Source organism: Acanthaster planci, linkage group LG15, assembly GCF_054643075.1.
Source record: "Acanthaster planci isolate LZ-2023a linkage group LG15, COTS_SCS, whole genome shotgun sequence".
NCBI classification, from domain to species: Eukaryota; Metazoa; Echinodermata; class Asteroidea; order Valvatida; family Acanthasteridae; genus Acanthaster; species Acanthaster planci.
This window is the reverse complement of record NC_141791.1, coordinates 8,289,919-8,316,756: the sequence shown is the minus strand read 5'-3', so window position 1 is coordinate 8,316,756 and position 26,838 is coordinate 8,289,919. Positions and strand designations below refer to the sequence as shown.

Sequence of the window (26,838 nt, the reverse complement as noted above, 5' to 3'; positions counted from 1 at the left end):
GGTCTCACAAGCGAAGGTACGAGTTGTCCAAGGTGCAACTCAGCAAAGATATGAGTTTGTACAGTTATGTTGAATTGATGGTACAACTTGTTCACATGGACAACATTGAATATTTTAATAAGAACAGGTTAGCTCATACCATGTGGTATGAGTTGACCTGTTCTTGTTCAATGATCTTATGTAGGGTACTTCCTGAACAGTTACTCAGACTACTTCGTAGGCCTTACTGATTCCTGATTTTGATGGTTATGAATGGCATTTTGAAAAGTGCCCCGCAATCATACCAGAGAAAACCTCTGTTTGTGCTTTCTTGGTCAAATGTTCCCCTAAATCCCATAATGTCTGTAGGTAACCTGTATACCGGGCATGTGTGTATTTTGTAGTGTGTAACCTACATTATTGGCCTTTTTCAAGCAGTGAAAATTTGTTTATTCCTTCTCTTCCTGCAAAACAAATCATGATGTTCTTGCTACTGGGGTTTCCACAAGAGTGTGAAACTAAAAGCCATCCTGATGGTCATTAGCTTGCAAAAGTGTTTTAAAGGGGTGTCATTTCTAGCCACACTCAAGTTTCTAGAGAAATTTGCTGCAAAAAGAGAGTTACAGTTATTGTCACGGCCAGATTTTTAATGTCACGGCCAGACTTTAGTGTCATGGTCCAAAATGTTAGCATCATGGCCCCCTACTCTAAAATACACTGGCGGGAACACTAAATGTGGCTCCCATCTCTTTCTTTTTAGTTTCCTTTTGCTCTCAAATGAAAAATGAAATCTAACTGTAAGACTTAAAGGTTTTCATGGTGAAAGAAACTAGATCTATAGTAAAGATTGCGGTAACACCATGTATTTATCTCTTCTTTGAGTATGTGTGGTTCTGAGAAGAACCGGGGAATAACTCGACGTTTCGAATAACTCGACGTTTCAAACAGTGTACTCTGTCCGTCTTCAGTCTCCTGAAGACGGACAGAGTACACTGTTCGAAACGTTGAGTTATTCCCCGGTTCTTCTCAGAACCACACATACTCAAAGAAGAGATAAATACATGGTGTTACCGCAATCTTTACTATAGAAATCTAACTGGTCGAATTGGGTGTCAATGACATGAAGTGACCAACTACAGTGCGTCTCTCATTCATAGCATCACATAGACAGAAAATTTCATTGGCAAACACATTAAACGTTATCCTTCAGGTTGTAGAAATCATACCCTGACGACTGTTTTAGGCATAGGGACAGGAAGATTTGAGGTATTGTACATGTAAGTTACACTTGAATTTGTGCCACATCTGTCATGTTGAAAAGTTAAGTTTCTTGCAGAAAGAGAGAAGTAATAACTAAATATTTAATCATGTTGATGTACCCATTACTGTCTATGTTATGCACCAAGTCAGTAGAGTTTATGTGTATTTTTAAAGGATAATTTCAGAATTGTGAAATCCTTTCCTTGATAACACAGGAAATCATTGACTTGCTTTTTCCCAGGCACATTATACTGATAAATTGTGTGACAGAAAAATCACAATTTTTTGTCGCAATACTGAGATTAACAGCATTTGAAGCTGGAAGTGGTGTTAACTGAACTTCAGATATGTATTGTACACACGTGTACATTTGGTTCCTTAGTCATGTGTCTTTCACCTAATTTGCCGTTTCGGCTACACTGCCTTCCCTACCGCCTGTATAGTGACATTTATGTGAGACGCATTGGCATTGTGCATGTGCGTGAGCGGTCACGCAACTGGGGCTGGTCAACGTTGCTGGCCATTGTTGCATGCAATTGGGAATCTTCACCACTGCATTAACTGGCAGGGGGCCTAATTTTTCCAAAGTCTGTATCAGTATTGTAAAATATTTTTGACCAGAACTTTGCATTATCACTTATTGCAGTCGATCAATTTAGAGCAGCTTGATTTATTCTTGATGATGGAGTGATGTCAGGTTTTCATTTACCTCAAAGTTTATAAGTAATATCAGTTGGAATTTGTCAAAAAAATGAATTTTAATGAAGAAGGCAACCATTCCCCCCAAAAAAGTCCAGAAACATTTCCAAAAGAAATCAAGACATAGCAAGTTTTATTAAGTACAACCCCCCCCCAAAAAGTTCCCAAGCAAAGCCACCATTCCCCTACAAAACAAAACAAATTTTCTCAGAGCCATAAGAATAAATTGAAGTCCTCCCATGAAAGAATTTAGAGTTTAGTAAAGCCCCCTCCCAAAGAATGTTTATAAGGAAGGCAATCCACCCCCCCAAAAAAGTTGCAGTCGAGTATCACAATAAATGAATATATTCCAGTTACATTGACAAGTTATTACAAACTAAACTGGATAAATATGTTCACTAGCAGATTTTGAAATTAATCTTATAAATAATTATATACCAACAAATTTTTGAAGATCACTTCCACTGTCAGAGCCAGCTACTGCAGAAAATGCAGAAAATCATACTGGCGGTCAAGATCTCTCAGGGAGATTTATGAAAATGCTTCTTTGATATGATTGTCCAACTGTCATGCTGAAATGGAAAAGCAAGAAAGTTACAACTGAATTTTGAACATAAAGGTATGAGTGGTCTTAACTCGGGGTACAAGTTGTCCAAGGTACAAGTTGTCCAAGGTATGAGTTGCCCACATGGTAAAGTTGTCCAAGGTACATGTGCGGTTCAACTCAAAAGCTCCTCACTGATGGCCAGTTCAGAGTGTGTAATAAATACACAATATAGACCTCCCTAAAAAAGGAAAACTTAGAAAAAGTTTGAACAATTCTGATCACATACAGACTGTATGTAATGAAAACTCTTCCTCTTGGGCTGAAATATCACAGAAAAATGAGAAGTTGAGGGGCTATGCAGTTTCAAGTTTAGTCCACATGTCAATATGTGGTTCCAAAGCACATGTTCCTTTTGCTGTAACAAAAGAAAAATTTGTGTGTCAGCGTACATGTATTGTAGTCTTCTACACGTATGTGTTTTACTTGTAATTAATGACAAATTCCCAACCATAGTAGTTTTGGATAGAAAATCCCATGTAAAGTTCACACCTCTGCAGATGCAAGCTCAGACCTTTTTAAGGCTTTATTTTTATTCCGCCCAGAAAGACACTGACACTCCATTGACTTTGTATGCACATGTAACTAACAAGGTGAAATTTGTGCATTTACATTCAAAAACATTAATTACAGTGTTAGAAAAAGTACATTTAGTTATAGCTTGTGTCATTCTAGGCATTAGGTTATTGTGAGTGTGGGCAGCTTTGCAATCCTCTAGGATGCTGGGGAATACCAGAGTGGAATCTCACCACACTTGATCAGTACTTGTATAAACCTCTCAACCCCCTTCCCCCCGAGCACTCCACCCTTCTGTCACATTGTACATGTATACATGAACTTTGCAAAAGTAATTGTGGTGTATCTTTAGTACAAGCAAAAAAATCTGTTTTGCAAGTGGCTATCACTACATTTAAAGAAGAAAGTGCATTGTCAGTATACACATACCTGTTTTACATACAAAGTGTGGACAATCGTTTGTTCTCCTGTGATTAAGGAAAAATGCTCCTTTTCTCCTAGGATAACTCCTTTGAGCTAGATTTTTGATAGTGATTCCCTGGAGTGTTCCTCTTCGTTTTGCCACGGATAACCTTGACCCCCAAATGCCTCTGAAATTGTTTTTCAGAGAGGGGAAAAACATTGTGTGGACGTGTGCAAGTCCACACTGGGCTATCGCTCCCTACATTATGTGGACTTCTTTTGTGCAGAGGTGCACACTACATGTATATGCACGCCTGCACAGGTACATGTATACGTATATGTACATATACATGTACATGTACCAGGAGGTGTATTACTTTTACATGCTGTAAATGTCTTTTACATGTACATGTACCTTGCTGTAATTTTTGTACAGTATACCGATACATGTAATTAACAAAGACAGATAGTCTTTCAACAAAGGCTACTGGCAAGACTCAGGCAATGAAATTTGAAGGATTTTAGTTTAAATGTCTCCCTTATCAATATTTGGTAAGAGACATGTATCCAGGTATTATGGGCCTGCACACATATTTGTACTTCTCTGTATTATTATGGTATGCATATGGTTTACATATTTTTTTATTGAATAACACTCAGATACTGGTGCTGTCTTCACTTTTGGAAAGAGTCGCTTTGCAGATAACACCGCAAACAAATTTTGGATTCGGAATGACACTGTTACACAAGTGTCTTGTGGGGATGACCACACTGCATTTGTTACAAGTGAGTTCATCATGGACTACCTGTATTTCTCTTATGTTAAGTTAAGACTTTGCTCACATACATGTATGATAATTTTGTGCAAGGTCTCATAATTTTCTTACCAATTTCACATATTTTCATTTGTTAAATTTGTTTTCACAATTCATCCCATGTCCATGTACTTATCCATCGTGCTTGCGGTATCATTTTACTTTACCCATAGCTCTTACTCTATGAAAGGATCACTCCATTGCATCTTATTTGTTAGCTTTGGTGTTCAATATATATGGCAGGTTCTGCAAAATATGAGACATTAGATAATAGTGAATTTGGAGAGTTCTTAATACAGGTACTGTATGTGTACCTGAAGTGAACTGTATGGAGTTAATTTACAATGTCTAGTGACACAAGGGAAGTCATGACCAATATCTGGAACGCTGATGACCATGCCGATCCTTTATCTTTATCAGAGTTGAATAACTGAGGTCTGGCACATCATAATTTTTAATGTACCATTTTATTCATGGCTCATTTTTCTTTGAAGATCTTTTGAGGAGCTTTACGTTATATCTGTGCAAAATATATTGAATTGTCTTTGCTGTTTTGGTTTCAAGTCATCTTGTACAAATATTTTTAGTTTAAATTTTAAATGAGTTCAGCTCCCTTTGATTTGCTCTGATAGTCAACCAAATATCCAAAGTGTACGTGGTCTTTCTAATTATCCCCAAATGATCACTTTTTGTAAATTTGAAGGTGCAACGTTGCATTTTACATGACCACAGTGACTCTTTTAAAGTTTGAAGAATTAGGTTGAGTTGTATTTTAGTTCTTCTTTTGAGTAATATGCCATGTTCATGTTTGTATATGTAAAGTAACAGTACAGAATCAGTCAGTCAGATCAATGTGCCACCTGTCATGCCTGTAGTACTGCCATTTATTCTCAAGTTTTCTTTTTTCAGATAGCGGTCGCATTTTCACATTTGGAGCCAATGAATGGGGTCAGCTAGGATTGGGTCATACTAAATCCACCAACAAACCAGGAAGTGTCAAAGGTGAGCACATACAAATCACGTTTGGATTTTGTATCTTATAAGGGAATAAATATGTGCTTGGCTGGTCTTAAACGTGCGTTTAAGACCAGCTCAAGAGAATGGACGCGACTAATGCCTGAGCCCAGACCGGCCAAGAACATATTTATTCCCATTCATAAATACCTTTTAGTCAGAGAGTCAAAAGGAGTCAATAAAAAATAGTGCTACCCACTGCTTCACCTGACTCGGACCAGCCAGCTGACCCCGGCAAGCTCGGTGGTCGAGTGGTTAAGACGTCTGCACTAGTAAGCAGGAGGTCGTGGGTTCGAGTCCCACCCGAGTGAGCTTGTGAATTTTTTGCAAGCTCTTGGACAAGCACTGAGCACACATTGTTTATCAATATATACGCTTGGTAAGGGCAAAAACCTGTTATATAAATTAACATCTCCTCAATGCAAAAAAATCATATTTTAAAAAAAGTTCAGATTGTTGTGAATTGTTTTTTGGTGGGTCATGTACACTGTATAGTTAATCATTAGAGAAGGGATAAGCAGTAACATATTGAGTGAGATGAAGATGTGCAAGTATGTAGATGAACAATGTAAACAGCAAGTACAAGTAAACAATTGCCTGTACATGTACAACTTAATGTTTGATGCTGTTTGTGTAATTTTGGATAGTAAGATTGATAAGCAGATTAATACATGTACATGGAAATCAAAACTATTGTCTTATTTTGTTTATTTTCTGTGTAGCAATAAGACACTTATTTAATTTTTTCAGCATTAAGTGTGACATGAGATGCTACGTGGAATTTGTCATCATGCTTGTTTTTTTTGTTTCAGTTCTGAAGCACGAAGGTGTGGTGATGGTTGGATGTGGTCGTTTACACACCATAGCATACACCCGAAATGACAAGTTGTATGGCTTTGGGGGAGGAGGGGAAGGGCAGTTGGGTGTGACAAGTTCTAATGGATTTGATGCACCTGAGGAGATTAAGGAACTCAGCAATTTCAAAGTTAAAATGATATCATGTGGCACCGAACATTCTGCTGTACTAACCAGTAAGAGTTCATTTCATTTGTTCATTTTTTTAAAGTTAATTTATAATTCATCAGTATATGATTTCTTCCAATTCTATTGACTGTTGTGATGTTGGTCATCTTGTCGGTGTAATAAGCTGACTCACTGATGACTTGGTTAGCCAAGGCTGCATTTTAGTTAAATTTAAATGTTTTCAAGCAATTTTAAATTGGATTATGTTCAGAGTGCATGGCCCCAATGCTGAAAACTTCGATATCAAACTTTTACACCATGCATATTAGTTTGTGTTTTTATTTCCAGCTGATGGCAGCCTGTATATGTTTGGCAGTGGTTCTGAAGGGCAGCTTGGCCTAGGTGATACTACTGAGACAGACATTCCAAGACCATTAACATTTGGAATTCCTGTCAAGCAAGTGTCATGTGGATACTACCACACAGCTATAGTTACAGGTGTGTTATTGGAAATTCTGTCCAAGTAATGATCGGCAATCTCAAATTTAACTAAACTGTGAAGAGTATACATATACATGTAGATGATTCACAGTACCGTGAACCACCGAAAGGTTGCCATGAAAAGGCTTTTTTCCCAAGTTAGTTGACAGAAGCATGGCAATTATCAATGATTATTTGTAAGTTTTTTTAAGTTTTGGAACTTGTAGAAAAGTAACTTCTGTTGCTTCATCAAAACTATCCTGATGCGCTATACTCGAATACACTTACAAATCTTCTACCCAAACAAACAGGAAAAATTCAAGTTGCCTTAATACAGCCAACAGAAAATGTGTCAGTGTTTGAACTGCAAAAGTGGGCTTTATGTTAACCACTTGCTAGTTCTCTATATTGTGAGTCACCTGTATTAATGATAGAATATGAAGTTCATTATTTACAGGTGCGTTAATTAACCACATGCTGCCAGGGAACCCGATTTCGAGTACCTTGGGTTTGTACGCATAGCCGGGGTGCCCAAAATCGGACAAAATAAATGTAGCTAGGCCTTGTATCAAAACACTGTACTTGGAAAAAAAGACCATGCTGCTGGGAATTGCCAACATCTTTTCAGTTGTCAATAGTGGAGGAAATCTGCCATTTGCTTTGAAAGATTACACTACTGCTCATAGTAAACGGAAGATGATCACCATGGTAACACCGTTACTGTTGTAACGGTGTTTGATACATGGTATGATCAAAGTGTCTTAATCTGCACGATGCATGATACCAGTACTTAATCCCTGCCGATGTCATAAAAATCTCTTATCGTTCATCAGGCCAATAACTACACACTCAAAAACTGCAACTTATTGACATTGTTAACAGAACTTTTTATAATTCCCCTGGTAATTGGTACAATGAACCACTTACGGCTTTGTTGTGATTCTTTGGCTTTTCTTCAATAAAGAATGTACGTGTACTCGTACATTTATTAACTTGTGAAACTCGACGTGTCAATGTTGGTTACAGTGTAAAGGAAGAAAACTATGCAGCTCCAACATTCCTAAAGTTCCACTAAAGCTGTTGTCAGTAGTAACCTTGTGTTTACCAGATCTTACAAAATTATTTTCAAAATGTTTAACTTTTAATTCAGACTGATAGGATCAATGAAAGTGACGACACTTTCCCAAGATTTGGATCGTTTCAACAAGTCCCTAGTCGCTTCTAAAGTTTCTTCGCGTATGAAGATAAATCAAGAGAAAAATCAATTTTTCATGCAGAATTACACTGAATTTTGATTGAAGAATTTCTTGGTTTGAAGGAAACTGCTTCATTTATCCAAATTCCAGTAAATTAAACCGAGAGCTTGCGTAAACTTTGAGTAGATTTAAACTGCCCAGTTCGTTACGAGCTATACCACGTGCATGCGAGCCCCATGAAACCCCACCACGTCACACAAAACCTGTTACGCACATGTAGTTGAGTTTGCCACGTACAGGTATGTGCATACAATGTACAGGTTTTTCCTAAGTGATTTTTCCTAGTTCTGGATCGCTTGAAATAAAAACGTACCTCGTTTGTGTTGTTTTTCAGTTCTACATTTTACAAGAGGTGCTGTTTGAATTTGAATTGTAGCTGTTTCTTGTACAAAATTCGTTCTCAGGAAATTTCTAGAACAGAAATTTTGGCCAGCTTTCTGATTTGCACTTCGACGGTTTGTTAAAATTGATCAGAGGAGCTAAAAACTTGACAAAACTTTACAGGGCGATAGGTCACGCACTACGTGCCATTCAAATTACTTTTATCATACTCGAGATTCATATTAACGTTTCCACGTAATGAAAATGACTTTTTGAGTTTCCGCTTTTTTAATTTGGTCGAAAGCTGAACGCATTTTATGGATCATTCATTAACATGATTAAGTACATGTAAATACATTGGGGACTCAAATACACGGGCGTAGCAGAAATGTACATGTATGTGACGTAATAGGTTCTTCAACTTGCAGCGGGGGGCACGTATCATTGGTCGCTTGCTGTATATAGCTGAAAAGTCAAAATCCACACAGTTTCTACTTTTTATTTGAATTCTTATTTGTTGGCCAATTTTTCTCTAAATTAAGAAATATGGGCAGTTCCACGGCAACATCAACCTCTGGGCCAAAATTTCAAACTGGTCCAAATGTGACAAATTACACTGTATATGCCATTTTGAAGCTTAAGGTGTATACTTTCGTGAAACATACTTCATTTCTAACAACATTCAAGAATTTGGCTTTTATATGATACTGAAAAATTGGTTTTAAATGCCGAGAAATTGGGGAAAATATTTCCCCTCTGCAAGATTTTCTGTTTTTTTGACTGATAACAATTTTTTTGTTCCAGTTTTGGTACAGTTTGAAGAGTACCCCAATAAGTAAACAATGAGAGAAATGAATTTTCAATTTCCTTTTGAAATTCTATATTTTGGCTTCCGGGATATTAACAATCCGTCTTAATATGTCGAATAAATATCACCTAACTGGCTGACATGCAGTTAAGTTACTCTTGTTTTTCTCTTCAGTTTTTATTCAGCTTTTACTATGAGTATCCTTGTTTCTCGTTTGTGTTTGTGATTGGGCGTCTTCTTGCTTTGATGAACTCTCCAAAACTTATATAATTGTTGATTCTACTGTCCTTTTTGTGGAACCCTCCGTTTGAGTGCCTACAGTATGTCAGCCATGTCGCATTGCTAGCTGTCTTCGGAAGAATCAACTCTTCTGTTCTTACTAAAGTGGGCCGGCATAGCCACAATATTCAGACCAATTGTGCATTTTTTTATAAAAGCACCAAAATTGGCACAAATGTAGACAGGTACATGATAAACAAATGTAGATATTGGGGCATCTCAAATTTTGTCCCTGATAGCTGTGGCAACGTATCTTACAAAATGGCCGCCAGCAGTTCTAGCACGTGTAATGATATGCCTAATTCTTAACGCCCGGAGGAGAGAGTTTAAATGTATTGATACATTGTTGCTTGCCACACATTACATTGCTGAACAACAGATTTTGTGATTTTGATCATAGTTTTAATTACCCCATTTATTGGCACAATTCCACCAGTTGGTGGCGCCCTCCACAATCTCATTTACTGCATTGTTTCAGTGTATGTACTGACATGCATAAGATACTGTTCCATTTCAAATCCAAAGTAACAGATGTATTTTGAGCAGATGGATGTCAAACTCCCATACATTGCCTATTTTCACTGTCGTGGACCCCTTCAACCACAGTCAAGTACATGTAAGTTAATGCGTTTCTATAGATTTTGGGAGGGTTTTCCCTAATTTTTTTATGTTGGTCTTTGAGAGAATGAGTAATTCCTATGTTTTAGAGAAAATGTCTATAATTAATCCTTGTTTTTAGTTTCGCAGTTAGAGAGTCATGTTAAGTGCACAATATCAATATATGTACAATTTTGCCTATATTTCTTGGCACAAAACCCTTTTTAAGATATTTAATAATTTTCAATTGTATACATATCTTTTACAGTGCACTACAACTAAGATTTTATGGAAGAGTAACTCATCAATAATATCATGTCTAAAAGCTTGGTATTGGTTTGACCCGGAGCATCCTGCCCCGTCAACGTCAGCACATTCAGTTGAGACAAACTGGAAGCTTTGTTTTATTTGCCAAGAGGACAAAGCAGAGTCACTGACATGTCCTTCACAGTCTAGAAGGAAAGACATAGGGAGTGGCTACAAATCACTGGCAAACAATTTGATCAAATTTCATGAGCTCGGCCAACTTCCAAAAAGTCTGAAATTGGAAAGACTCGATAATGGGAACGATATTGAAGTAGCCACGATCGCGAACAATGCTCAGTACCATCAGACATGCAGGCTCAAGTACAACACCACGATGTTGAAAAGAGCAGAAAATGAGAGATCCAGTCAGGGCCAAGATGTACCAGCTACATGCAAGCGTACCAAATTATGTTTACGGTCATCTAGTACCGAGAAAATTTCCCAAGAAGCCCTTTGTTTCTTCTGTGAACAATCGGCAGGCACTGATGATCTCCATGAAGTGGCCACATTCCAGTTGGACAGTAGGGTTCGGGCATGTGCAATGCTTCTTGAAGACACGAAACTACTGGCCAGACTCAGTGCAGGTGACATGGTGGCACTGGAAGCCAAGTACCATAGCAAATGCTTGGCCAGTTTGTACAATCGAGCCAGGAAGGCCAAGTCTAAAGAATCCAAGATCACTAATGTGGAAAGAAAGATATCAGGAACTGTCTTTGCAAAACTGGTCCTGTATATTGAGGAAACACGACTTGATGCAGAGACTGCACCAGTCTTCAAACTGGCTGATCTTGCCCATCTGTACATGTCCAGATTGGAGCAGCAGGGAATTAAACTCGGTGCCCGAGTTCACACCACGCGATTGAAGGAACGACTGTTGGCCCAATTTCGTGATATGCAGGCATACAACAAGGGCCAAGATGTCCTGCTGGCCTTCAACGAGGACCTTGGTGCTGCTCTTGGATAGGCATGTGAGATAGACAGCGACAGTGATGCAGTTCATCTTGCCCATGCAGCACAGGTGGTTCGACGCCATATGTTTGGGGGAACAGAGCCTTTTTATGGGTTCCCAGAAAGATGCCAGGAAGAATCTGTGCCACCACTGCTGCTTGCCTTAGTGAGCATGGTCCTAGAGGGCCCCAGCATTAAAGACCAGATGGCACAGGCAGACACAACGCCTGCAGCACTTGCTATCTCCCAACTGCTGAAATTCAACAGCATTAAGCACAAGAGGAAGCATGACACCACAGCATCCGTCACAGTCAGGCACCGCGCTGAGCAAGAGACACCAGTTCCCACGTACATAGGGCTCATGCTGCATGCTCACACACGAAAGAGGGAATTGGTAGACAGACTTTCCCACTTGAGTATGAGCATCTCCTATGACCATGTTCTCCGGCTGTCAACACAGATGGGGAACAGTGTCTGCCAACAGTTTCAAAGAGATAAAGTAGTCTGCCCTCCCAAGATGCGTGGAAGTGTTTTCACAACTACAGCCATAGACAACATTGATCATAACCCAAGTGCAACCACAGCAAAGGAGTCCTTCCATGGTACTGCAATCTCCCTCATCCAGCATCCTTTGTTCGATGGTGAAGGAGTAAATCGAAGCACTCTTACCACTGAAGGATCAGGAGATGCAAGCTCAAAGACCATCAGCCACTTACCTTCCTACTACACTGATGTGCCCCCTGTAGCCACTCGTATCAAGAAGTCAGTTGTCCCAGTTGCTTGTGCGACATCCCTAGGTAGAGGTGACTTCAGACAACAGACTAAGGAGGAATACTTGTGGTTAGAGCACTCAAGGCAGGTCATTTAAGACAAAACTGGTACAGAGGATAACACATTTTGGGCTGCCTTTCATGCCAACCGCCAGACACCAGGAGATCAAGTGGTCTGCCCCACTGCCCTACTTCCTCTGTTCTTGGAGAGTGCCCATACAGTGGCCATGGTACTGCACTCAATGGATGTTGTGAGGAAAGCTGTGAAGCATTTAAATCCAGGACAGACACCAATAGTCACTCTTGATCAGCCACTGTTTGCCGTGGCTAAGCAAATCCAGTGGAAGTGGGCAGAAATCTACGGTGAAGACAAATTGGTCGTGATGTTTGGTGGGCTCCACATCGAGATGGCAGCCTTGAAGACACTCGGGGACTGGTTGAAAGGAAGTGGATGGGTACAAGCATTAGTACAAGCTGAAATTGCGAAATCAGGAACTGCTGACTCTTTCCTGCGAGCTTCCCACATGGCCCGCACACGAAGAGCTCACCAAGTCACAGCAGCTGCACTGTATATCCTGCAACAACGTGCCTACAGTCGTTACCGCTTGATGCATCCAGCAGACACAGGAGATGAGAAATCCTTTGCAAAGTGGTGCAACCAAAGAGAACAGAGCTATCCTCAGTTTCAGTACTGGGCAGTTGTGCTTGAGCTAGAACTGTTTGTGCTGGTCTACGTGCGCTCTCTGCGACAGCCATCTTTCAAGATTTACCTCGATGCCTTGACAGAACTTGCACCTTGGTTCCATGCCCTAGACCACACCAACTATGCAAGATGGGTCCCTGTTCACCTTATGGACATGACTCAACTGCCAGAATAGCACCCGGAGTTAGCCAGGCAATTTAAAGCTGGCAACTTCACTGTGCAGAAGACGAAGAAAGTGTTCTCTTCCATCGCCATTGACCAGGCACATGAACAAAACAATGCCTGCATCAAAGGGGATGGCGGAGCAGTTGGCTTAATTGACAATCCTAGTGCCCTGTGCCTTTGGATGGTTGCAGGACCAGAGGTACCCAGAGCAATAGAAGAATTTCAAAATGGACCCTGGCATACAGGTAGGGGGAAAGACACATGTCACCACGCCCAGACAGCAAGTGTGCAGACAGCATTTGTCAAAGATGTCTGCTCTCTAGTCAGCGTAATTGGGTGACCCCTTTGAAGAAGAAAGCACAGACTTGATTGCCCTTGACACAAAGGAAGTGGCAGGTCCTACAGCAGTTGATACTGTCCAGAATGTGAACAGAATTGGTCAAGATCAATTTGACGCCTTCACAAAGGAATGTCTGGTGGAAAGAACCAATCCCATTGATGATGTCATCCGTCGCAACAAGCTGAAGGTTTTCGGAAGTTCCATGCCTTCACAAAGGAATGTCTGGTGGAAAGAACCAATCCCATTGATGATGTCATCCGTCGCAACAAGCTGAAGGTTTTCGGAAGTTCCATACCAAAAACTGCAAGCAAAGGGAAGCATAAGCTGGTCTCACTGAAAAATGACGTCGCCCTCTTCTCGCGATTGTACATTGCTTGCCAGACAAGGGATGGAAATTTAAAGGAATTCTTTCGCCTTGAGAATCAAGGCATTTCCTCCAGCGCTCTCTAATGATGGAAAGCTTCATCTAGGTGACAAGAGTCAACTGCTTACATGTTTGGAAAACTTCTGTGAAACCCAGTCAGATGCTCCTGCTACAACTTCTGTAATTCTTGATGGAGCTGCCATCATCCAAATGTTGAAGCCAGCTGCTGCTAAAAGCTTTGATGAGTATGCCCATCATATCTTCATTCCATACCTGTCTACAAGGCTGCAAAACACGTCACGCCTTGACCTGGTGTGGGACAGATATGTTGCTGACTCACTGAAAGGTACAATGAAAGACAAACGGGCAAGGAGTACGCAGACATGTAGTTGCTGCAGCACCCATACCCGGCAACTGGCAAAGCTTCCTCAGAGTGGACAGTAACAAGACTAAACTATTCACATTCCTGTCGGAAGCTCTCTTCCAGTGGTTTGACCAAGAAGAAAAACAACTTGTAGTAACTGACAGAGAAGGAGTTCTTAGTAAGCCACGACTGCAGGATCTGGCTTCCCTTGCTCCTTGCAACCAAGAAGAAGCCGACAGTCGTATGCTGCTGCATGCATCCCATGCTGCCCTCCAAGGTCACCACAAGATAATGATACGAACTGTTGACACAGATGTTGTAGTGTTGGCCGTGTCTATGGCACAGAAACTGCAAGAAGGTGATGAGTTATGGCTGGCATTCAGGTCTGGCAAGCATTTTCGGTACCTTCCAGCACATGAAGTGGCAGCTAGCCTTGGACCAGACAAGGCACGAGCATTACCGATGTTTCATGCTCTGACAGGGTGTGACACTGTCTCCTGCTTTGCTGGGCATCGAAAGAAGTCTGCCTGGGAAGTTTGGAATGTCCTGCCAGAACTCACAGATGCACTGCTGAAGTTGTCTTGTGCACCATGTAACATACCAGAGGATGTCATGCTCAAGATTGAAAGGTTTGTTGTCCTGCTCTATGACAGAACAAGCACATGCACAGACGTTGACAAGGCACAAAAGAAACTCTTCACCAGGAAGAACAACGTCCAACTGATACCACCGACCAGGGCAGCTCTGGTGCAGCATGCGAAAAGAGCAACTTATCAGGGAGGCTAAGTGTGGGGCCAAACATTGCTGCCATCACCAGAGCTACCTCCACCGACTGACTGGGGCTGGACCAGGAAAGAGGAGGGCCTCTACAAGCCACTCTGGACTACACTATCTGAGGCATCCCAAATATGCTCCGAGCTGGTGTCATGCAAGTACAAGAAGGGTTGTGTGAAGTGCTGCAAATACAAAAAGGCTGCACTTGAATGCACAGCCTTGTGTGTTTGTGAAGGAGAATGTTTGCAGCATTGACACCACAGCCTCCAGTGAAACATGAATGGACCAATCAATGTAAAATTGTTAAGGTCTACGACTCTGATTAGAACTGAAACACGATAGTTTATTGTGAATTGTACCCAATACATTGAATGGTACGGTCATATCTGTTGGCTGATCTATTAAATGCTTTGAGGACTTGATACTTTCCAACCAATGACAGCTGTGAACCAGTTCGAGTACTCCATCCATCACAGTGATGTTTTTGTTGTGGATAACAATGATGAATAAACAACCCTGATTGTGAGCTTCACTAACATGTTTTAAAGTTGATTCAATGAGTAAGTAAACATTGCAAATGCACACAATTGCTAAGTCGTGGCTCTAGGGTAATTTTCATCCCAATGCTGTATATTTGGCTACTAAAGTGGCTGTTTGGTAGCCTCTAATGCCCAATTACTGTTTGTAATCACAACAAATGTATTGTAGAGCTTTCCATTGTTCAATTTATCCCACTGAGGCAGTCAAAGCCCTTTGAATTACGTGGTTCCGTACATTGATCTTAAAGTTTGGCCGCCATTTTGAAAAATGGCCGCCACAGCTGTGAAGAGCAAAATCAGAGATGCCCCAATATCCAGATTTGTTTATATTGTGTTAGTCTATCTCCATACCAGATTTTGTGCTTTTATCACAAAATGCACAATAGGTTCACTGTGCTGCCCCTACTATTGATGAAAGTACAGTATCAACAATTCACATCTGTGCCCTGGTACTCTAACTATTAAGGTACTGATGCAGTACAAATGATGTGCTTGACTGTGCATTCCTGAGTTCTTCGAATTTCACTAATATGGCGTTGTGTGTCGTCCATGATTGTCCTGGTTCATCGTTGGTTGACTAGTTTTGAGTTATTTCTGCTATTGTTGAATGGCCACACCCTTTGCTTCTACCATTGTTGAATGTCACACCTGAGTACTTTGCAATGCTGAATACTAAGCCAGTGATGAGTGCACTCCCCTTTGTTGTCTTCTTGGTACTGATGATCGGTGCTGAACCCCATTTTTCAAGCCGCAATGCTCACCAGTTCCATCGTCATAAATTGATGTCGGCATGTATTGCTGCTCCAGTATTAATACGTTGGGGATACTCTGGAAAACGAGCCTGATATAAGTCGAATTCAACGGCAACCTTCCAAACACCGATTCTTGTGTGTGTTGATGTCCAACCAAACCCTGGTCCAGACGCACAAGTACAAAATTGTCAACCTGTCCGCTAATATACTCCTAGTCAACTCTACCAGATCAAGGAACAGTGCGATAAATTTAGAGTCACCCCAGATGTATGATACCATATCAAGGACCTCGGCATCAATTCAAAACTCAGTACTTATAGAAGTAAACGAGCTGGTCTCAGGAAACAGAAACATCAACTTTTGAATGATAAGTCTAGGATCCCCGTGACAAGCAACAAATTCCTGTTATCATGGTTATCATAAGACCAAGATTTGAAAGAACAGTCAACTTTCGTGGTCATGAGTATTTAATTCGGCTGAGAAGATCAGATTGTAAAGTTGACTCTAGACAATATCATTTGCCTAGATTCCTATTGTCAAATATAAGATCATTGACTGCTAATTTTGATGAACTCAAAATTTATATCGGCACTAACAATGTTGATGGAATAACTGAAACTTGGCTGTTTTCCTGATACCCCAAATCAATTGTATACCTTACAAAACTTTTCTATGTTATCAAGGCCAAGGTGTGATTGTCGCTCAGGTGGTGGGGTGGCATTGTACACTAAACATCTTTTCAAGCCAAATTGTTGTACAGATTCCTAATGGAGTGGAGATCCTATGGTCAATAATGAAACCACGCCAACTGCCTCACCAAATTTCATGTTTGTCTGTATTGTGTACTATCCTCTTCGGAAAAATAATGCGCCAGAATATATCGATCATATTGCTTTTACTATTGAGTCTCTTTTGTTGCAATATCTGGATGCTGGTATTTCTATAGCGGGAGATTTCAACGATTTAAATATTCAGTCAATTCTGGATCATAACGATTTTGCACAAGTTGTTAATTGCCGTACTTGGGGTGGTAACATATTGGATAAGATCATAACTAATTATGCCACATTCTTTACTGATATTGACGTCCATGCTTCACTCGGTACGAGCGACCACAACTGTGTACATTGGGTCCCCAATCAGGATACCTATTGTACTCTACGTAATGTTACAAACAAAACTTTCCGCCCTTTCAAGGAAAGTGGGTTGAGATTATTTTCGAAACTGGATAACCCATCATACATGGCACGAGTGTTTTCAATTGGATGATCCCTCTGCGCAGTGGAGCATGTTACTTAATTCGGTCAAGGAAAAACTTAATACTTACTTGCCAACAAAATGATCCGCCTGCATAGAACTGATAAACCTTGGATTTTCTCCCAGATTAAAGCTTGTATACGCCAAAGACAACAAGCTTTCAGTAATGGGAATCTTGTTTTATGGTGTTATCTTCGAAACAAAACAATAGTATTACTAAGGCTAAGGTGACCTACTATAATACCCGGGTTCATAATTTAAAAATGACCAATCCAAGAGCATGGTATAATCAGATTAAAATATTGACTGGTTGTGAGCAAGGTCCTAACCCAATTGCGATCCCTGGTATGGAATTTGGGGACACCCAACATCATTTTCGTTTGGTTGCCGATAGGGTGAATGAATATTTTTGTTTGGTGGCTTCAGATTTACCTTACCTTGACCGGCATACCTTACCAGCGTTCCTTCCAATGAATCAGGATGACTTGCCAGAGATCCAACCTCACCAGGTATATCGTGAACTTAGATCACTTAAACTTGGTAAGGCTGGTGTCTCTGATGATTTACCAGTGCATATTATACGTGAGTACGCGTATGAGTTATGCTATCCGTGAACTCGTATTTTGAATACCTCATTTAGAAGGGCTTAAATTGTGCCAATCCCTAAGTCGCATCCTGCAACCTTAGAGAACTTAAGACCTATCGCACTGACTAGCCACTTTGCGAAAAATTGCGGAATTGTTTATTGCGAAGTGGCTTTTAGAAGACATAGAAATGAGTATAGACCCAAACCAATATGGGAACCGCCGCGGATTGTCGACTTCACGTTAGCTTATTAGTTTACTTCATGAAATTTATGCAAATGCAGAAAATCCTAAGGCAACGTCTACAGTGGTCTTAACAGATTTCTCAAAGGTGTTTGATCGCATAGACCATAATATTATAGCTCATTCATTATTCCAACTCAATGTAAGGCCTACTATTATAAGTTGGATTTTGAGTTTTTTGGATTGTCATCGTCAGTGTGTTAAATACGGTATTTCGGGACCAGGTCTGAATGGAGTACAGTTCATGCTGAGGTACATGTACCTCAGGGTACGAAACTCGGGCCTATCCTATTTTCAGTAATGATTAATGATGCATGTACCGATTCATCAATTTCTGTCTTCAAGTACATGTATGTAGATGACCTAACCTTGGTACATGTAGATTGTCGGAGTCCCACGTGACCATCTGTTATTCAAGATGTATTTAAGGATTTTTGGGATTGGTCTAATACCAATAATGCGAGGTTGAACACAAACAAATGCTATAACAGGACTATTTCCTTTTCAGAACAACCACGTTATCAGTACCAATTTTAATTGGAGTTGATCAATTGAAGGAAGTTCCTACTGCTAGGATCCTTGGAATTATAATCCAATGTGACTTACAGTGGGATGCACATGTTAATGAAATAATCAAGAAATGTAATCGTAAATTATACATGCTAAGATGTCTTAAGCATTTTGATTTACCAGTGGCAGACCACATTACTATCGATAAGGGTTATATTCGGCCAGTATTAGAATATGGTACCGTTGTTTTTAATGGAAACCTGTCAAAAGTCCATTTAAATAGGATTGAATTTATCCAAAAGAGGGCTTGTCAAATTATATTGGGGTGTAATTATTTTACATACGATTCAGCTCTACAAGCGTGTGATTTACAGACACTTCAAAACAGAAGGGATAAATTGTGTAAAGATTTTGCACTGTCCGAAAAGCGCAATTGTGATAAGGTGGCTTTGTACAAAACAACCAATATCATATGAGGAATATTGAGAAATATGTACAGTGCAGTTGTAAAACAAAACGATTTCAAAATAGTGCAATACCCTCTATAATAAAAATGTTAAATGACACGTAATTTTTCTTAATATCAGTATTTGTGTTCTACGATCTAAGGTTTTAATTTTTTGTTATTATTTTGTGATATTTTAATGGATTTTAAATTGTAAAAACATGTTCAATTCAGCGTAACGGCTGCTATTCATGTTTAAATAAATCGTAATGAATGAATGAATGAAAGTGTGAGTCAAAATCTGGCCGAAATTCCTCTACTGTAAATTTTTTGATAACTAATTTTGCACGAGAATCTTCTTACATTTTACCTTGCAAAACAGCAATCGTCTGAAAATGTGATATACAAAACTAAGAAAGGTACATGTAGCTTTTGTTAACAAGCGATCAGAAACAAAAAAGTCCGGAACTGGAAAACTTGCTGTAGTTATTATTTTAGGCGATTTTCCATTTTTTTTCAATTATTTCAAACGGACAACAGCATTTTGTTATTTGAGATTTCCAGACAATTTTGAGATCTGGCAAACTTTCATTACAATGCATTCACACAACGACTTGCACCAAACATGATCAAATGAAGGGCACCACATCTTGTTGTGCGGTGGAGGGCCCTGGTGGAGTGCACGCTGCAACCGGCACGCCCGCCCGACAAAATCAGCATTCCCATTGGAGTTTGCTTTGATTCGAGCATGAGTCCGACTAAGATCAGTATCCAATTAAAATTTGCTTTGTATGGCCATTTTATATATGTACATCATTCGCCTAATATGGAATGTAAGGGCGTGGCTGTCAGATAATTAAGAACCTTTTTAAATCTGAATAAACATACCGGGGGTAAGTACAATTGGATGTAGTAAGAATTTAGAATTGTTATGCTGCGGACATGTTGTACGTTGCATGTTCTCGGTTGATTATTACTGAATTCTCACCACTTGCCTTTTACAATCGTTGCGTAATGCGGGGCCATTGTAAGTGTACTGCACATGTATACATGAACATATTAAAGTGCTGTACATGTATGTGTACATACACATGTTCACGGCCGTGTACTGTACGTGTCAAGCACTGATCCATTTTTTGTTCCTTTTTTTTTTTCATCACGTTCTCGTGCGTGCATTCCATGCATTCAATGCCATGCCATATTAAAGCCCAACATCAGAACCAACCAGTTTTGTTCAGTTTGCCGGGTTGAAAGTGACACGTTTGGTATTTTTTTGGGGGGTTTGGTTCAGCAACAGTCTGATCATGGCAGCTTAAACAATCCTTTATTTCCAGTGAACCTGTGGTCAGTAGCAGGCCTAACCCTTGTCTAAAAGAGATAAGTCTACTACAAAATTATTGTCATAAGCTTTTGACTTAAAGACTTGTAAATGGTGCCCGCAATCCTTTTCTATTTACCCCTTGAAATAATGTGGTTTTAGGGGGGCTTCCATGATTTTTTCTAATCATAAGTCAAAGTGTGATATGCAATTCTTGCCCGAACTCAGTTTCTAGATATTTTATATGGATCTGGTTAACCTGTCGGAGACGGCTTCAACACTTAGCTGAACTCAAAAATAAGCGTGAGATCAATTTTTCAGCCAGAACCACTGGACCAAAAAAATTTTCTTAGGAAGTATTTCTTAATAGAGAGAAAACAAGGTCAGAATTTCAATGAATTAAACAAAGAGACCTTTCTTAAATTTCAACTGACTTCAGCCAGCCGCACCACAGTATTGGCCGACCACCTGCAGTGCCAGTGTAGTTGATTTGAATTCCATGCGCTATCCAAAATTCAGAAAAATCCTGCTACTCTCAGTCTTCGAGTCTTTGAAAATTAAATTTTCAGAGCTGAAGACTCTGAATATTGTTTTAATGCTAGAGTTAAATTTTATTAAAAATATTTGCAGTGCGGGTATCATGTAGCCAATGACATATTGGCTTGCAAACTTTGTGGGTTTTTTGGCTCCCGTGATTTTTACCAATCATGTCAGAGTTTGATGTGCAATTCTTGCCCGAATTCAATTTCTAGATATATAAAAATGGTTATGAAAGTACTTCTAATTACCCCCTTAGATTATTGGTGAATTACGCAAAAAGGGCCTTTTCATTTCAAGAAACCAGTCATCACAGTTCAGGAAGTGAATATGCATAATCTCCTGACTTCCAAATTACAGGAGATCCTTTGGTACTTGTACGAGCTCGAGATCATGTATCGGTATGAACATGTTCACCTCATTACCCCCAACCCAAGTTAAATCAGGTCAGCAAGAATGCCTGTGTTTATTTGCTGCATTCTTCCCAAGCTTAATCCCTGTAGTAAACACAGTAAATTGCTTGTGGTCAGCCTTAGCATTGTAATGCCAAGGTTATAAACATTTATTGGAGGTCTACCGCTCTTTCCTGCTTGTTTTACTGGAAGGTCAATGTGTATGTATGTACAGTACATGTATATGCATGGAGGAATAAGAACACAGTAAGCATCGTACATACAGGTAGAGACCATAACACTTGTATCATATCTTTTATGGCAATATATTTGATCTCTTCCCAAACTGTACTGAAATGCGATACAATTTGTTTACATGTATAACACGAAAAGTCACATCGGGTAACTCTTTAAAGTATAAATACATTGTAATTCACAGTGTTTTTGGAACAATGTCTGGTGAAAAATCTAGATTAGTTGGGTTACCTTAAAATTTCCTCAACCCGATTCTATTTAATGGATTAAATCGTTAAACGTTGTAAGGTATATGCACGTAAAATATCATTGATATTTGATTTGAAAAATCCGTTGGGGGAACTTGCCTCCCCCCCAGACACGCCACTGACCACAAGTCTACCTGCAACAATAAACACATAATAGCTCATAACAAAAGGCTGGCTTTTCCCAGCCACTGTCCAGACCTGCCACTGGGCCAATGATCCCGTATGCTAATAACGTTTCGAACAGCCACCGAGTCTGAACACACAAAGGTTCCTTGCTATAAAGTGTACCAACCGTAAGGGGTCTATTATTGCTGTTCCGTCATGGACAAATGACATGGACATGCCATGGAGTACCACTGGAAGAGTTCTGGCGCGAACTTTTATTTGGGCAGTAACTGCATGCCTTGTATCAATGCACACATGCTATTCAGGTAAACTGAAACGGCCCTTTTGTCTGCTTTTTCAATGAAACTCATCGTTACGTTTAACCGTTCGCTGCGAATGCGATTCTCAACTTTTATGGAAAGGCCTTATCACACGACAAACCCATCCATGTACATGTACATGATGCCGTTATGGTATTCAGTTTGCAAGGAAACCCCAACAACACTCTTTTTATGTTCAACCTATTTCACTGTTTTCTTTATTCCTAGTAAAATGTGTAAAAACACCACTGCCAAAAATTAAAAAAAAAAGTCAAGTTTGGTGTTTCATCTTTTGAACTCTGGTTTCTTTTTTGGGTATCAGAGTCAAATTTTTAAAATTGCGGAAAGTCAATTAAATAAAATTAACGTAATAATGTCCAAGTCAAAAAACATGTATAAAACTTACAGGGAAAAATGAAATATTCCAAAATCGATATAAAATAAGGCGATGATGTCATCATGACGTCATAAATTAGGCAATGATTTTGAATCATGGTCTTTGCCGGCTGTAACTTTGATGACGAATGGAGATCGCCACGTAACCTAAATTTTGCCTTGAAAATGTGTACAAAGTCAATGGGCTGAAATAAATATTGAAAAATCAATAATAAATTGCTTGATGACATCATCATGATGTCATTGTTCTAGGCACATCTTTGAACTAAGGTCCTTCAATGATGTAAGTTTGATGAAGATCCGGAATTGCAAAAGGACCAAAGTTGATGGTGGAAAAAACGTGCAACAAATGGGCTTTTGGTCCGAAGAGGAAGAAGAAAAAACTAGAGGTTTTGTATGTCTTGAGGACAGAGCAAAGGGCTTTTTAGCATTTTATATTTTCCTTAAGAAAAGGACACTCCTTCATTTGAGACATCACCTCATTTGGATTTCTCTTACTCAAAAATCTATCCAAGAGTTCCCAAAGTCTCCAATGATGTTTTGGGTGACCTCATTATAACAAATATTCGGACATAAGGAGATACAACGATTAAACTTTGCACCCTTTACATCATGTCACCTTGTCTATGACACTTCCCATTTTAGCTATCTACCAAATTTCAGCCCAATCATACATGTAGTGCAGGAGATATAGGGCTGTAAAGAATGTACCTTTAATGTCACGACTAGTCACATGACGAAGTCCTTACCACATCAGGTCAATATTTGTCTAAAACTCCTCCTTTTCAAGAGATCTGCAAGGTTTGAACCTAATCGAATATGTACTTCACGAGATACATGTATAGTGCTTTGAAGAGTGCAGCTTTAATGTCACGTGACTTGTCTTCTGACGATGTCGTCGTCCTAAGTCCTCCCCTCTCAAGATAAATGCAAGGTTTGAACCCAGTTGGACAAGTAATTTACAAGATACATTGCTTGAAAGAGTACACGTTTAATGTCATTTAACTGGTCTAATGATGATGTCATTATCACATGAGGTCAATTTTTGTCTATTTTTGTCTGTGTTTTTGGAGATATAAGGTTTTGAAGTTTGCTCCTTTAATGTCATGTCAGCTGACACCGTATGACGTCTTTATGACAATGTCCTTGGACCCTCTCTATCTGGGGGACAGAGTGCGCAAATAATAATACACAATCAATGAGATCAAGAAAATTGGCGGAGACTGGCTGTGGAACAAAAAACATACTTTAAACCTATTGCAAATATAAAATACCCGCAATCAGAAGGTGACGTCATCATGGCGTCATATTATTGGTGTTTGGTATCAGAGTACTTTGTTGGCTGTAACTTTGCTGACGATTGAAGATCGCCTTACCAAAATGATGCCCTGAAAACCTGTACAAAATCAATAGGCTAAAAACTTCGGCAGAAAAAGTGCTCCTTTAAGTTCATGTCACGTGATTTGCGTCTAAACTGAAGACAAATTATGAAGTATTATTTGATATTCTGACTTTTGGGTATATTTTTAATGGAATGGAAGGGAAAATTTAGTCTGATTTCTGTTTTCTCTGGTAGTAATTCTCGGTTGAAGTTGAGGACTACTCACTCATTAAGCTCGATAATTGTGTAGTGCGAAAACGTGTACAATCCCTATGGAGAAAAACTGCACCTTTAATCTCATGTCACGTGACCACTGATGATGTCATGATGACACACGTGTTCTGGGACCCTCTTTAAATGGTGGGATATGAGTGTGCACAAACCAGAAATCAGTTAGATTGACCAGTGTCCCAAAGTGTGCCTGTTGAAAAATGTGTACAAACCTATGGGGCAAAAAAAAATTCAAAAATCAATATGAAATAAGGTGATGACGTAATCATGATGTCATAACTTTGGTAATGATATTGCATCAGGGTCTTTGCCGGCTGTTACTTTAATGAAAAATGAATATCGCCAAGTACCCAAAATCCTGCCACGTGACTTGTCTCCTGACTTGTCATCATCACATAAGTTCTATATTACTGTAAACCACTCAGTTATCAGGATATCTGCAAGATTTCAACCCGATTGGCCATATACATGTACTTTAGGAGATATCGGGCCTTAAAGGTTGCACCTTTAATGTCACGTGACTTACGTACATGTCTCCTGATGACGTCACCATCACATGAGGTTCATATTTCTATAAAGTACTCTTTTCAAGACATCTGCAAAATTTGAACCTGATGGGACATCTACTTCAGGCCCTAAAGAGTGCACATTTAACGTCATGTGACTAATTCCCTGATGGCGTCATCAGCACAGGAGGTCTACCTTCGTCTGTAACACTTTCCTTTCTAGTTATCTGCAAAAATTCAACCAGATAGGATAAGTCCTTTGGAGATAAATGGCTTTGAAGTTTACAGATTACAGGTTTAAAGTGAACTAACAGCTCAACAATTCCATCAGGTGATAGTTCAGTGTAAATAGCAAACAGATTAGCCATTAGGGTCTACACTCACGGACAAATGAAAATACCAGTTAACAAATAAGGCAAATAAAACTAATGACAATGGTATATGTACTGTCTTTTTCCCAAATCCGGAGTTTTCCCAGTCTCGGATCGCTTGAGAGGAAAAGCCAAGTTTTAGAAACTGTTATCTGATATCACATTTTCGCCAGGACGTGTGCTGTTTTGGAAGATGAAATGTCAGCTTCTCTTTTGTACAAATTACATTTCCGAAATTTTTAGAAGAAGAATTTCGGCCCGATATCGCAATCACACATACAAAAAAGTTCGAATGAAGGCAGAATGTCACTTACTGTGTGTGATTCACATGGAATGCATAACACATGAAAATGTATAAATTCTGTTTTCATTAATTTTATTGAACATTCTCCGAAAGCTGAATGTTTTATTTTCCTTATTTGTAGCATGTTCAAGTATGAACGTGCACATGGCAACCTCAACTACACGTACAAACTGGATTCTGATGTGACCTAGTGGGCTTTAACATAGCGCGGCAATCAGGGATGGACTTGTGATCGGCAGCTCCTTTGCTGCGCAGCTGAAATAAAAGTCGGATTAAACTTACGCAAGTTTGAGTCCTAATTTTCAAGAATTCTGGCTAACAAAGTTATTTTCAGTAAGTAAAGAAACTCTTCGTTAGAAAATCAGCTTCTTGTAGGGAAAATGATTTTTTTCGCTTAATTACTTTACATTCTCGACAAATTTTTTGAAGCGGTCCAAAAGTGGTTTATAAACCGTTCAACTTAAACAAAAGTGTCGTCGTCACATTCATCAACCCTGTAAGTTAAATTAAATGTTTGAATTTTTCACTCACTACAAAATAGTTGTCTCGCCTGTTCACAAAGTGAAATATTGACCACATTTCACTGAAATTTGAGAATTATTTGAACTGCAATGATCCAAAATTAGGAAAATGACTGCAGCCAGTTCAGCATAATATTTACATTGCTCTACACGGTTTGCTGTTTATAGTAGGCTTTCCAAGAGCTTTAAACATGTTTTAACAGTATCTGGCCTGTACTACTATCGTGTCCTGTGTCCATCTAGCAACGCTACTGGTTATGGAAGGATTCAATAGCGTATTCCATGGTCATTAAATAATGCTGAAAACTCAAGCAAACAAGACATCGTGCAACATGCCAATAAAGTGCTGGTAATGGCATTCCACTGCTGGGCAAGGTTTGCGTTTTTATAACCTGTTGTTAATCCCCATTGTATCCAACACTGTGGGTAATCTACCCTATATAATCTACCCTACATGATGTGGGGCACAGTATGTCCACAGACGAAGTATTTCTTTTAATTTGAGCAGTACTCTATACCACTGTTTGTGGCATTCAGTGCAGGCGGATTACCACAGGGGCAAAAGCACTCCAGTGATGAGCGATACAATACCGCTGCATGCTAATCTTGCCCCTATTTTGAAAAGACAACAGCAGCACACTGTGCCAGTTTGGGGAACAAAAGAAACTTATGTAACACCACACAATCTGGGCTCTTTTTACGAGGCGACAGGCCTGGCTGAAATACTCAGGCATCAATAGATGTCTGTCAGATTAGAATAGACACTAGACAGTCACTCATGGGGTTGAGGCATTCAGGAAAAAAGATAAGAGTTTTTGAGAACCGAAGATATTGAAAAATCGCCCGTATGTTGGCACTGTATTTGTAAAAGCACCTGGCAGCAAATGACTAAGTCA

The 26,838-nt window shown here is 39.5% G+C and overlaps 1 protein-coding gene and 1 pseudogene across 6 annotated transcripts in view; both read left to right on the top strand.

Moving 5' to 3' along the window:
- Positions 1 to 26,838, top strand: part of rpgr (retinitis pigmentosa GTPase regulator) — a 71,310-nt gene that overhangs the window by 14,850 nt on the left and 29,622 nt on the right. For all 6 annotated transcript variants that reach the window (XM_087146270.1, XM_087146268.1, XM_087146267.1 and 3 more), the window contains exons 2-5: positions 4,121 to 4,246; positions 5,185 to 5,277; positions 6,102 to 6,320; positions 6,601 to 6,750. In XM_087146270.1, coding sequence (XP_087002396.1) covers positions 4,121 to 4,246; positions 5,185 to 5,277; positions 6,102 to 6,320; positions 6,601 to 6,750 — 588 coding nt within the window. The remainder of the gene's footprint in view (positions 1 to 4,120; positions 4,247 to 5,184; positions 5,278 to 6,101; positions 6,321 to 6,600; positions 6,751 to 26,838) is intronic.
- Positions 10,154 to 12,895, top strand: LOC147796658 (uncharacterized; annotated as a pseudogene).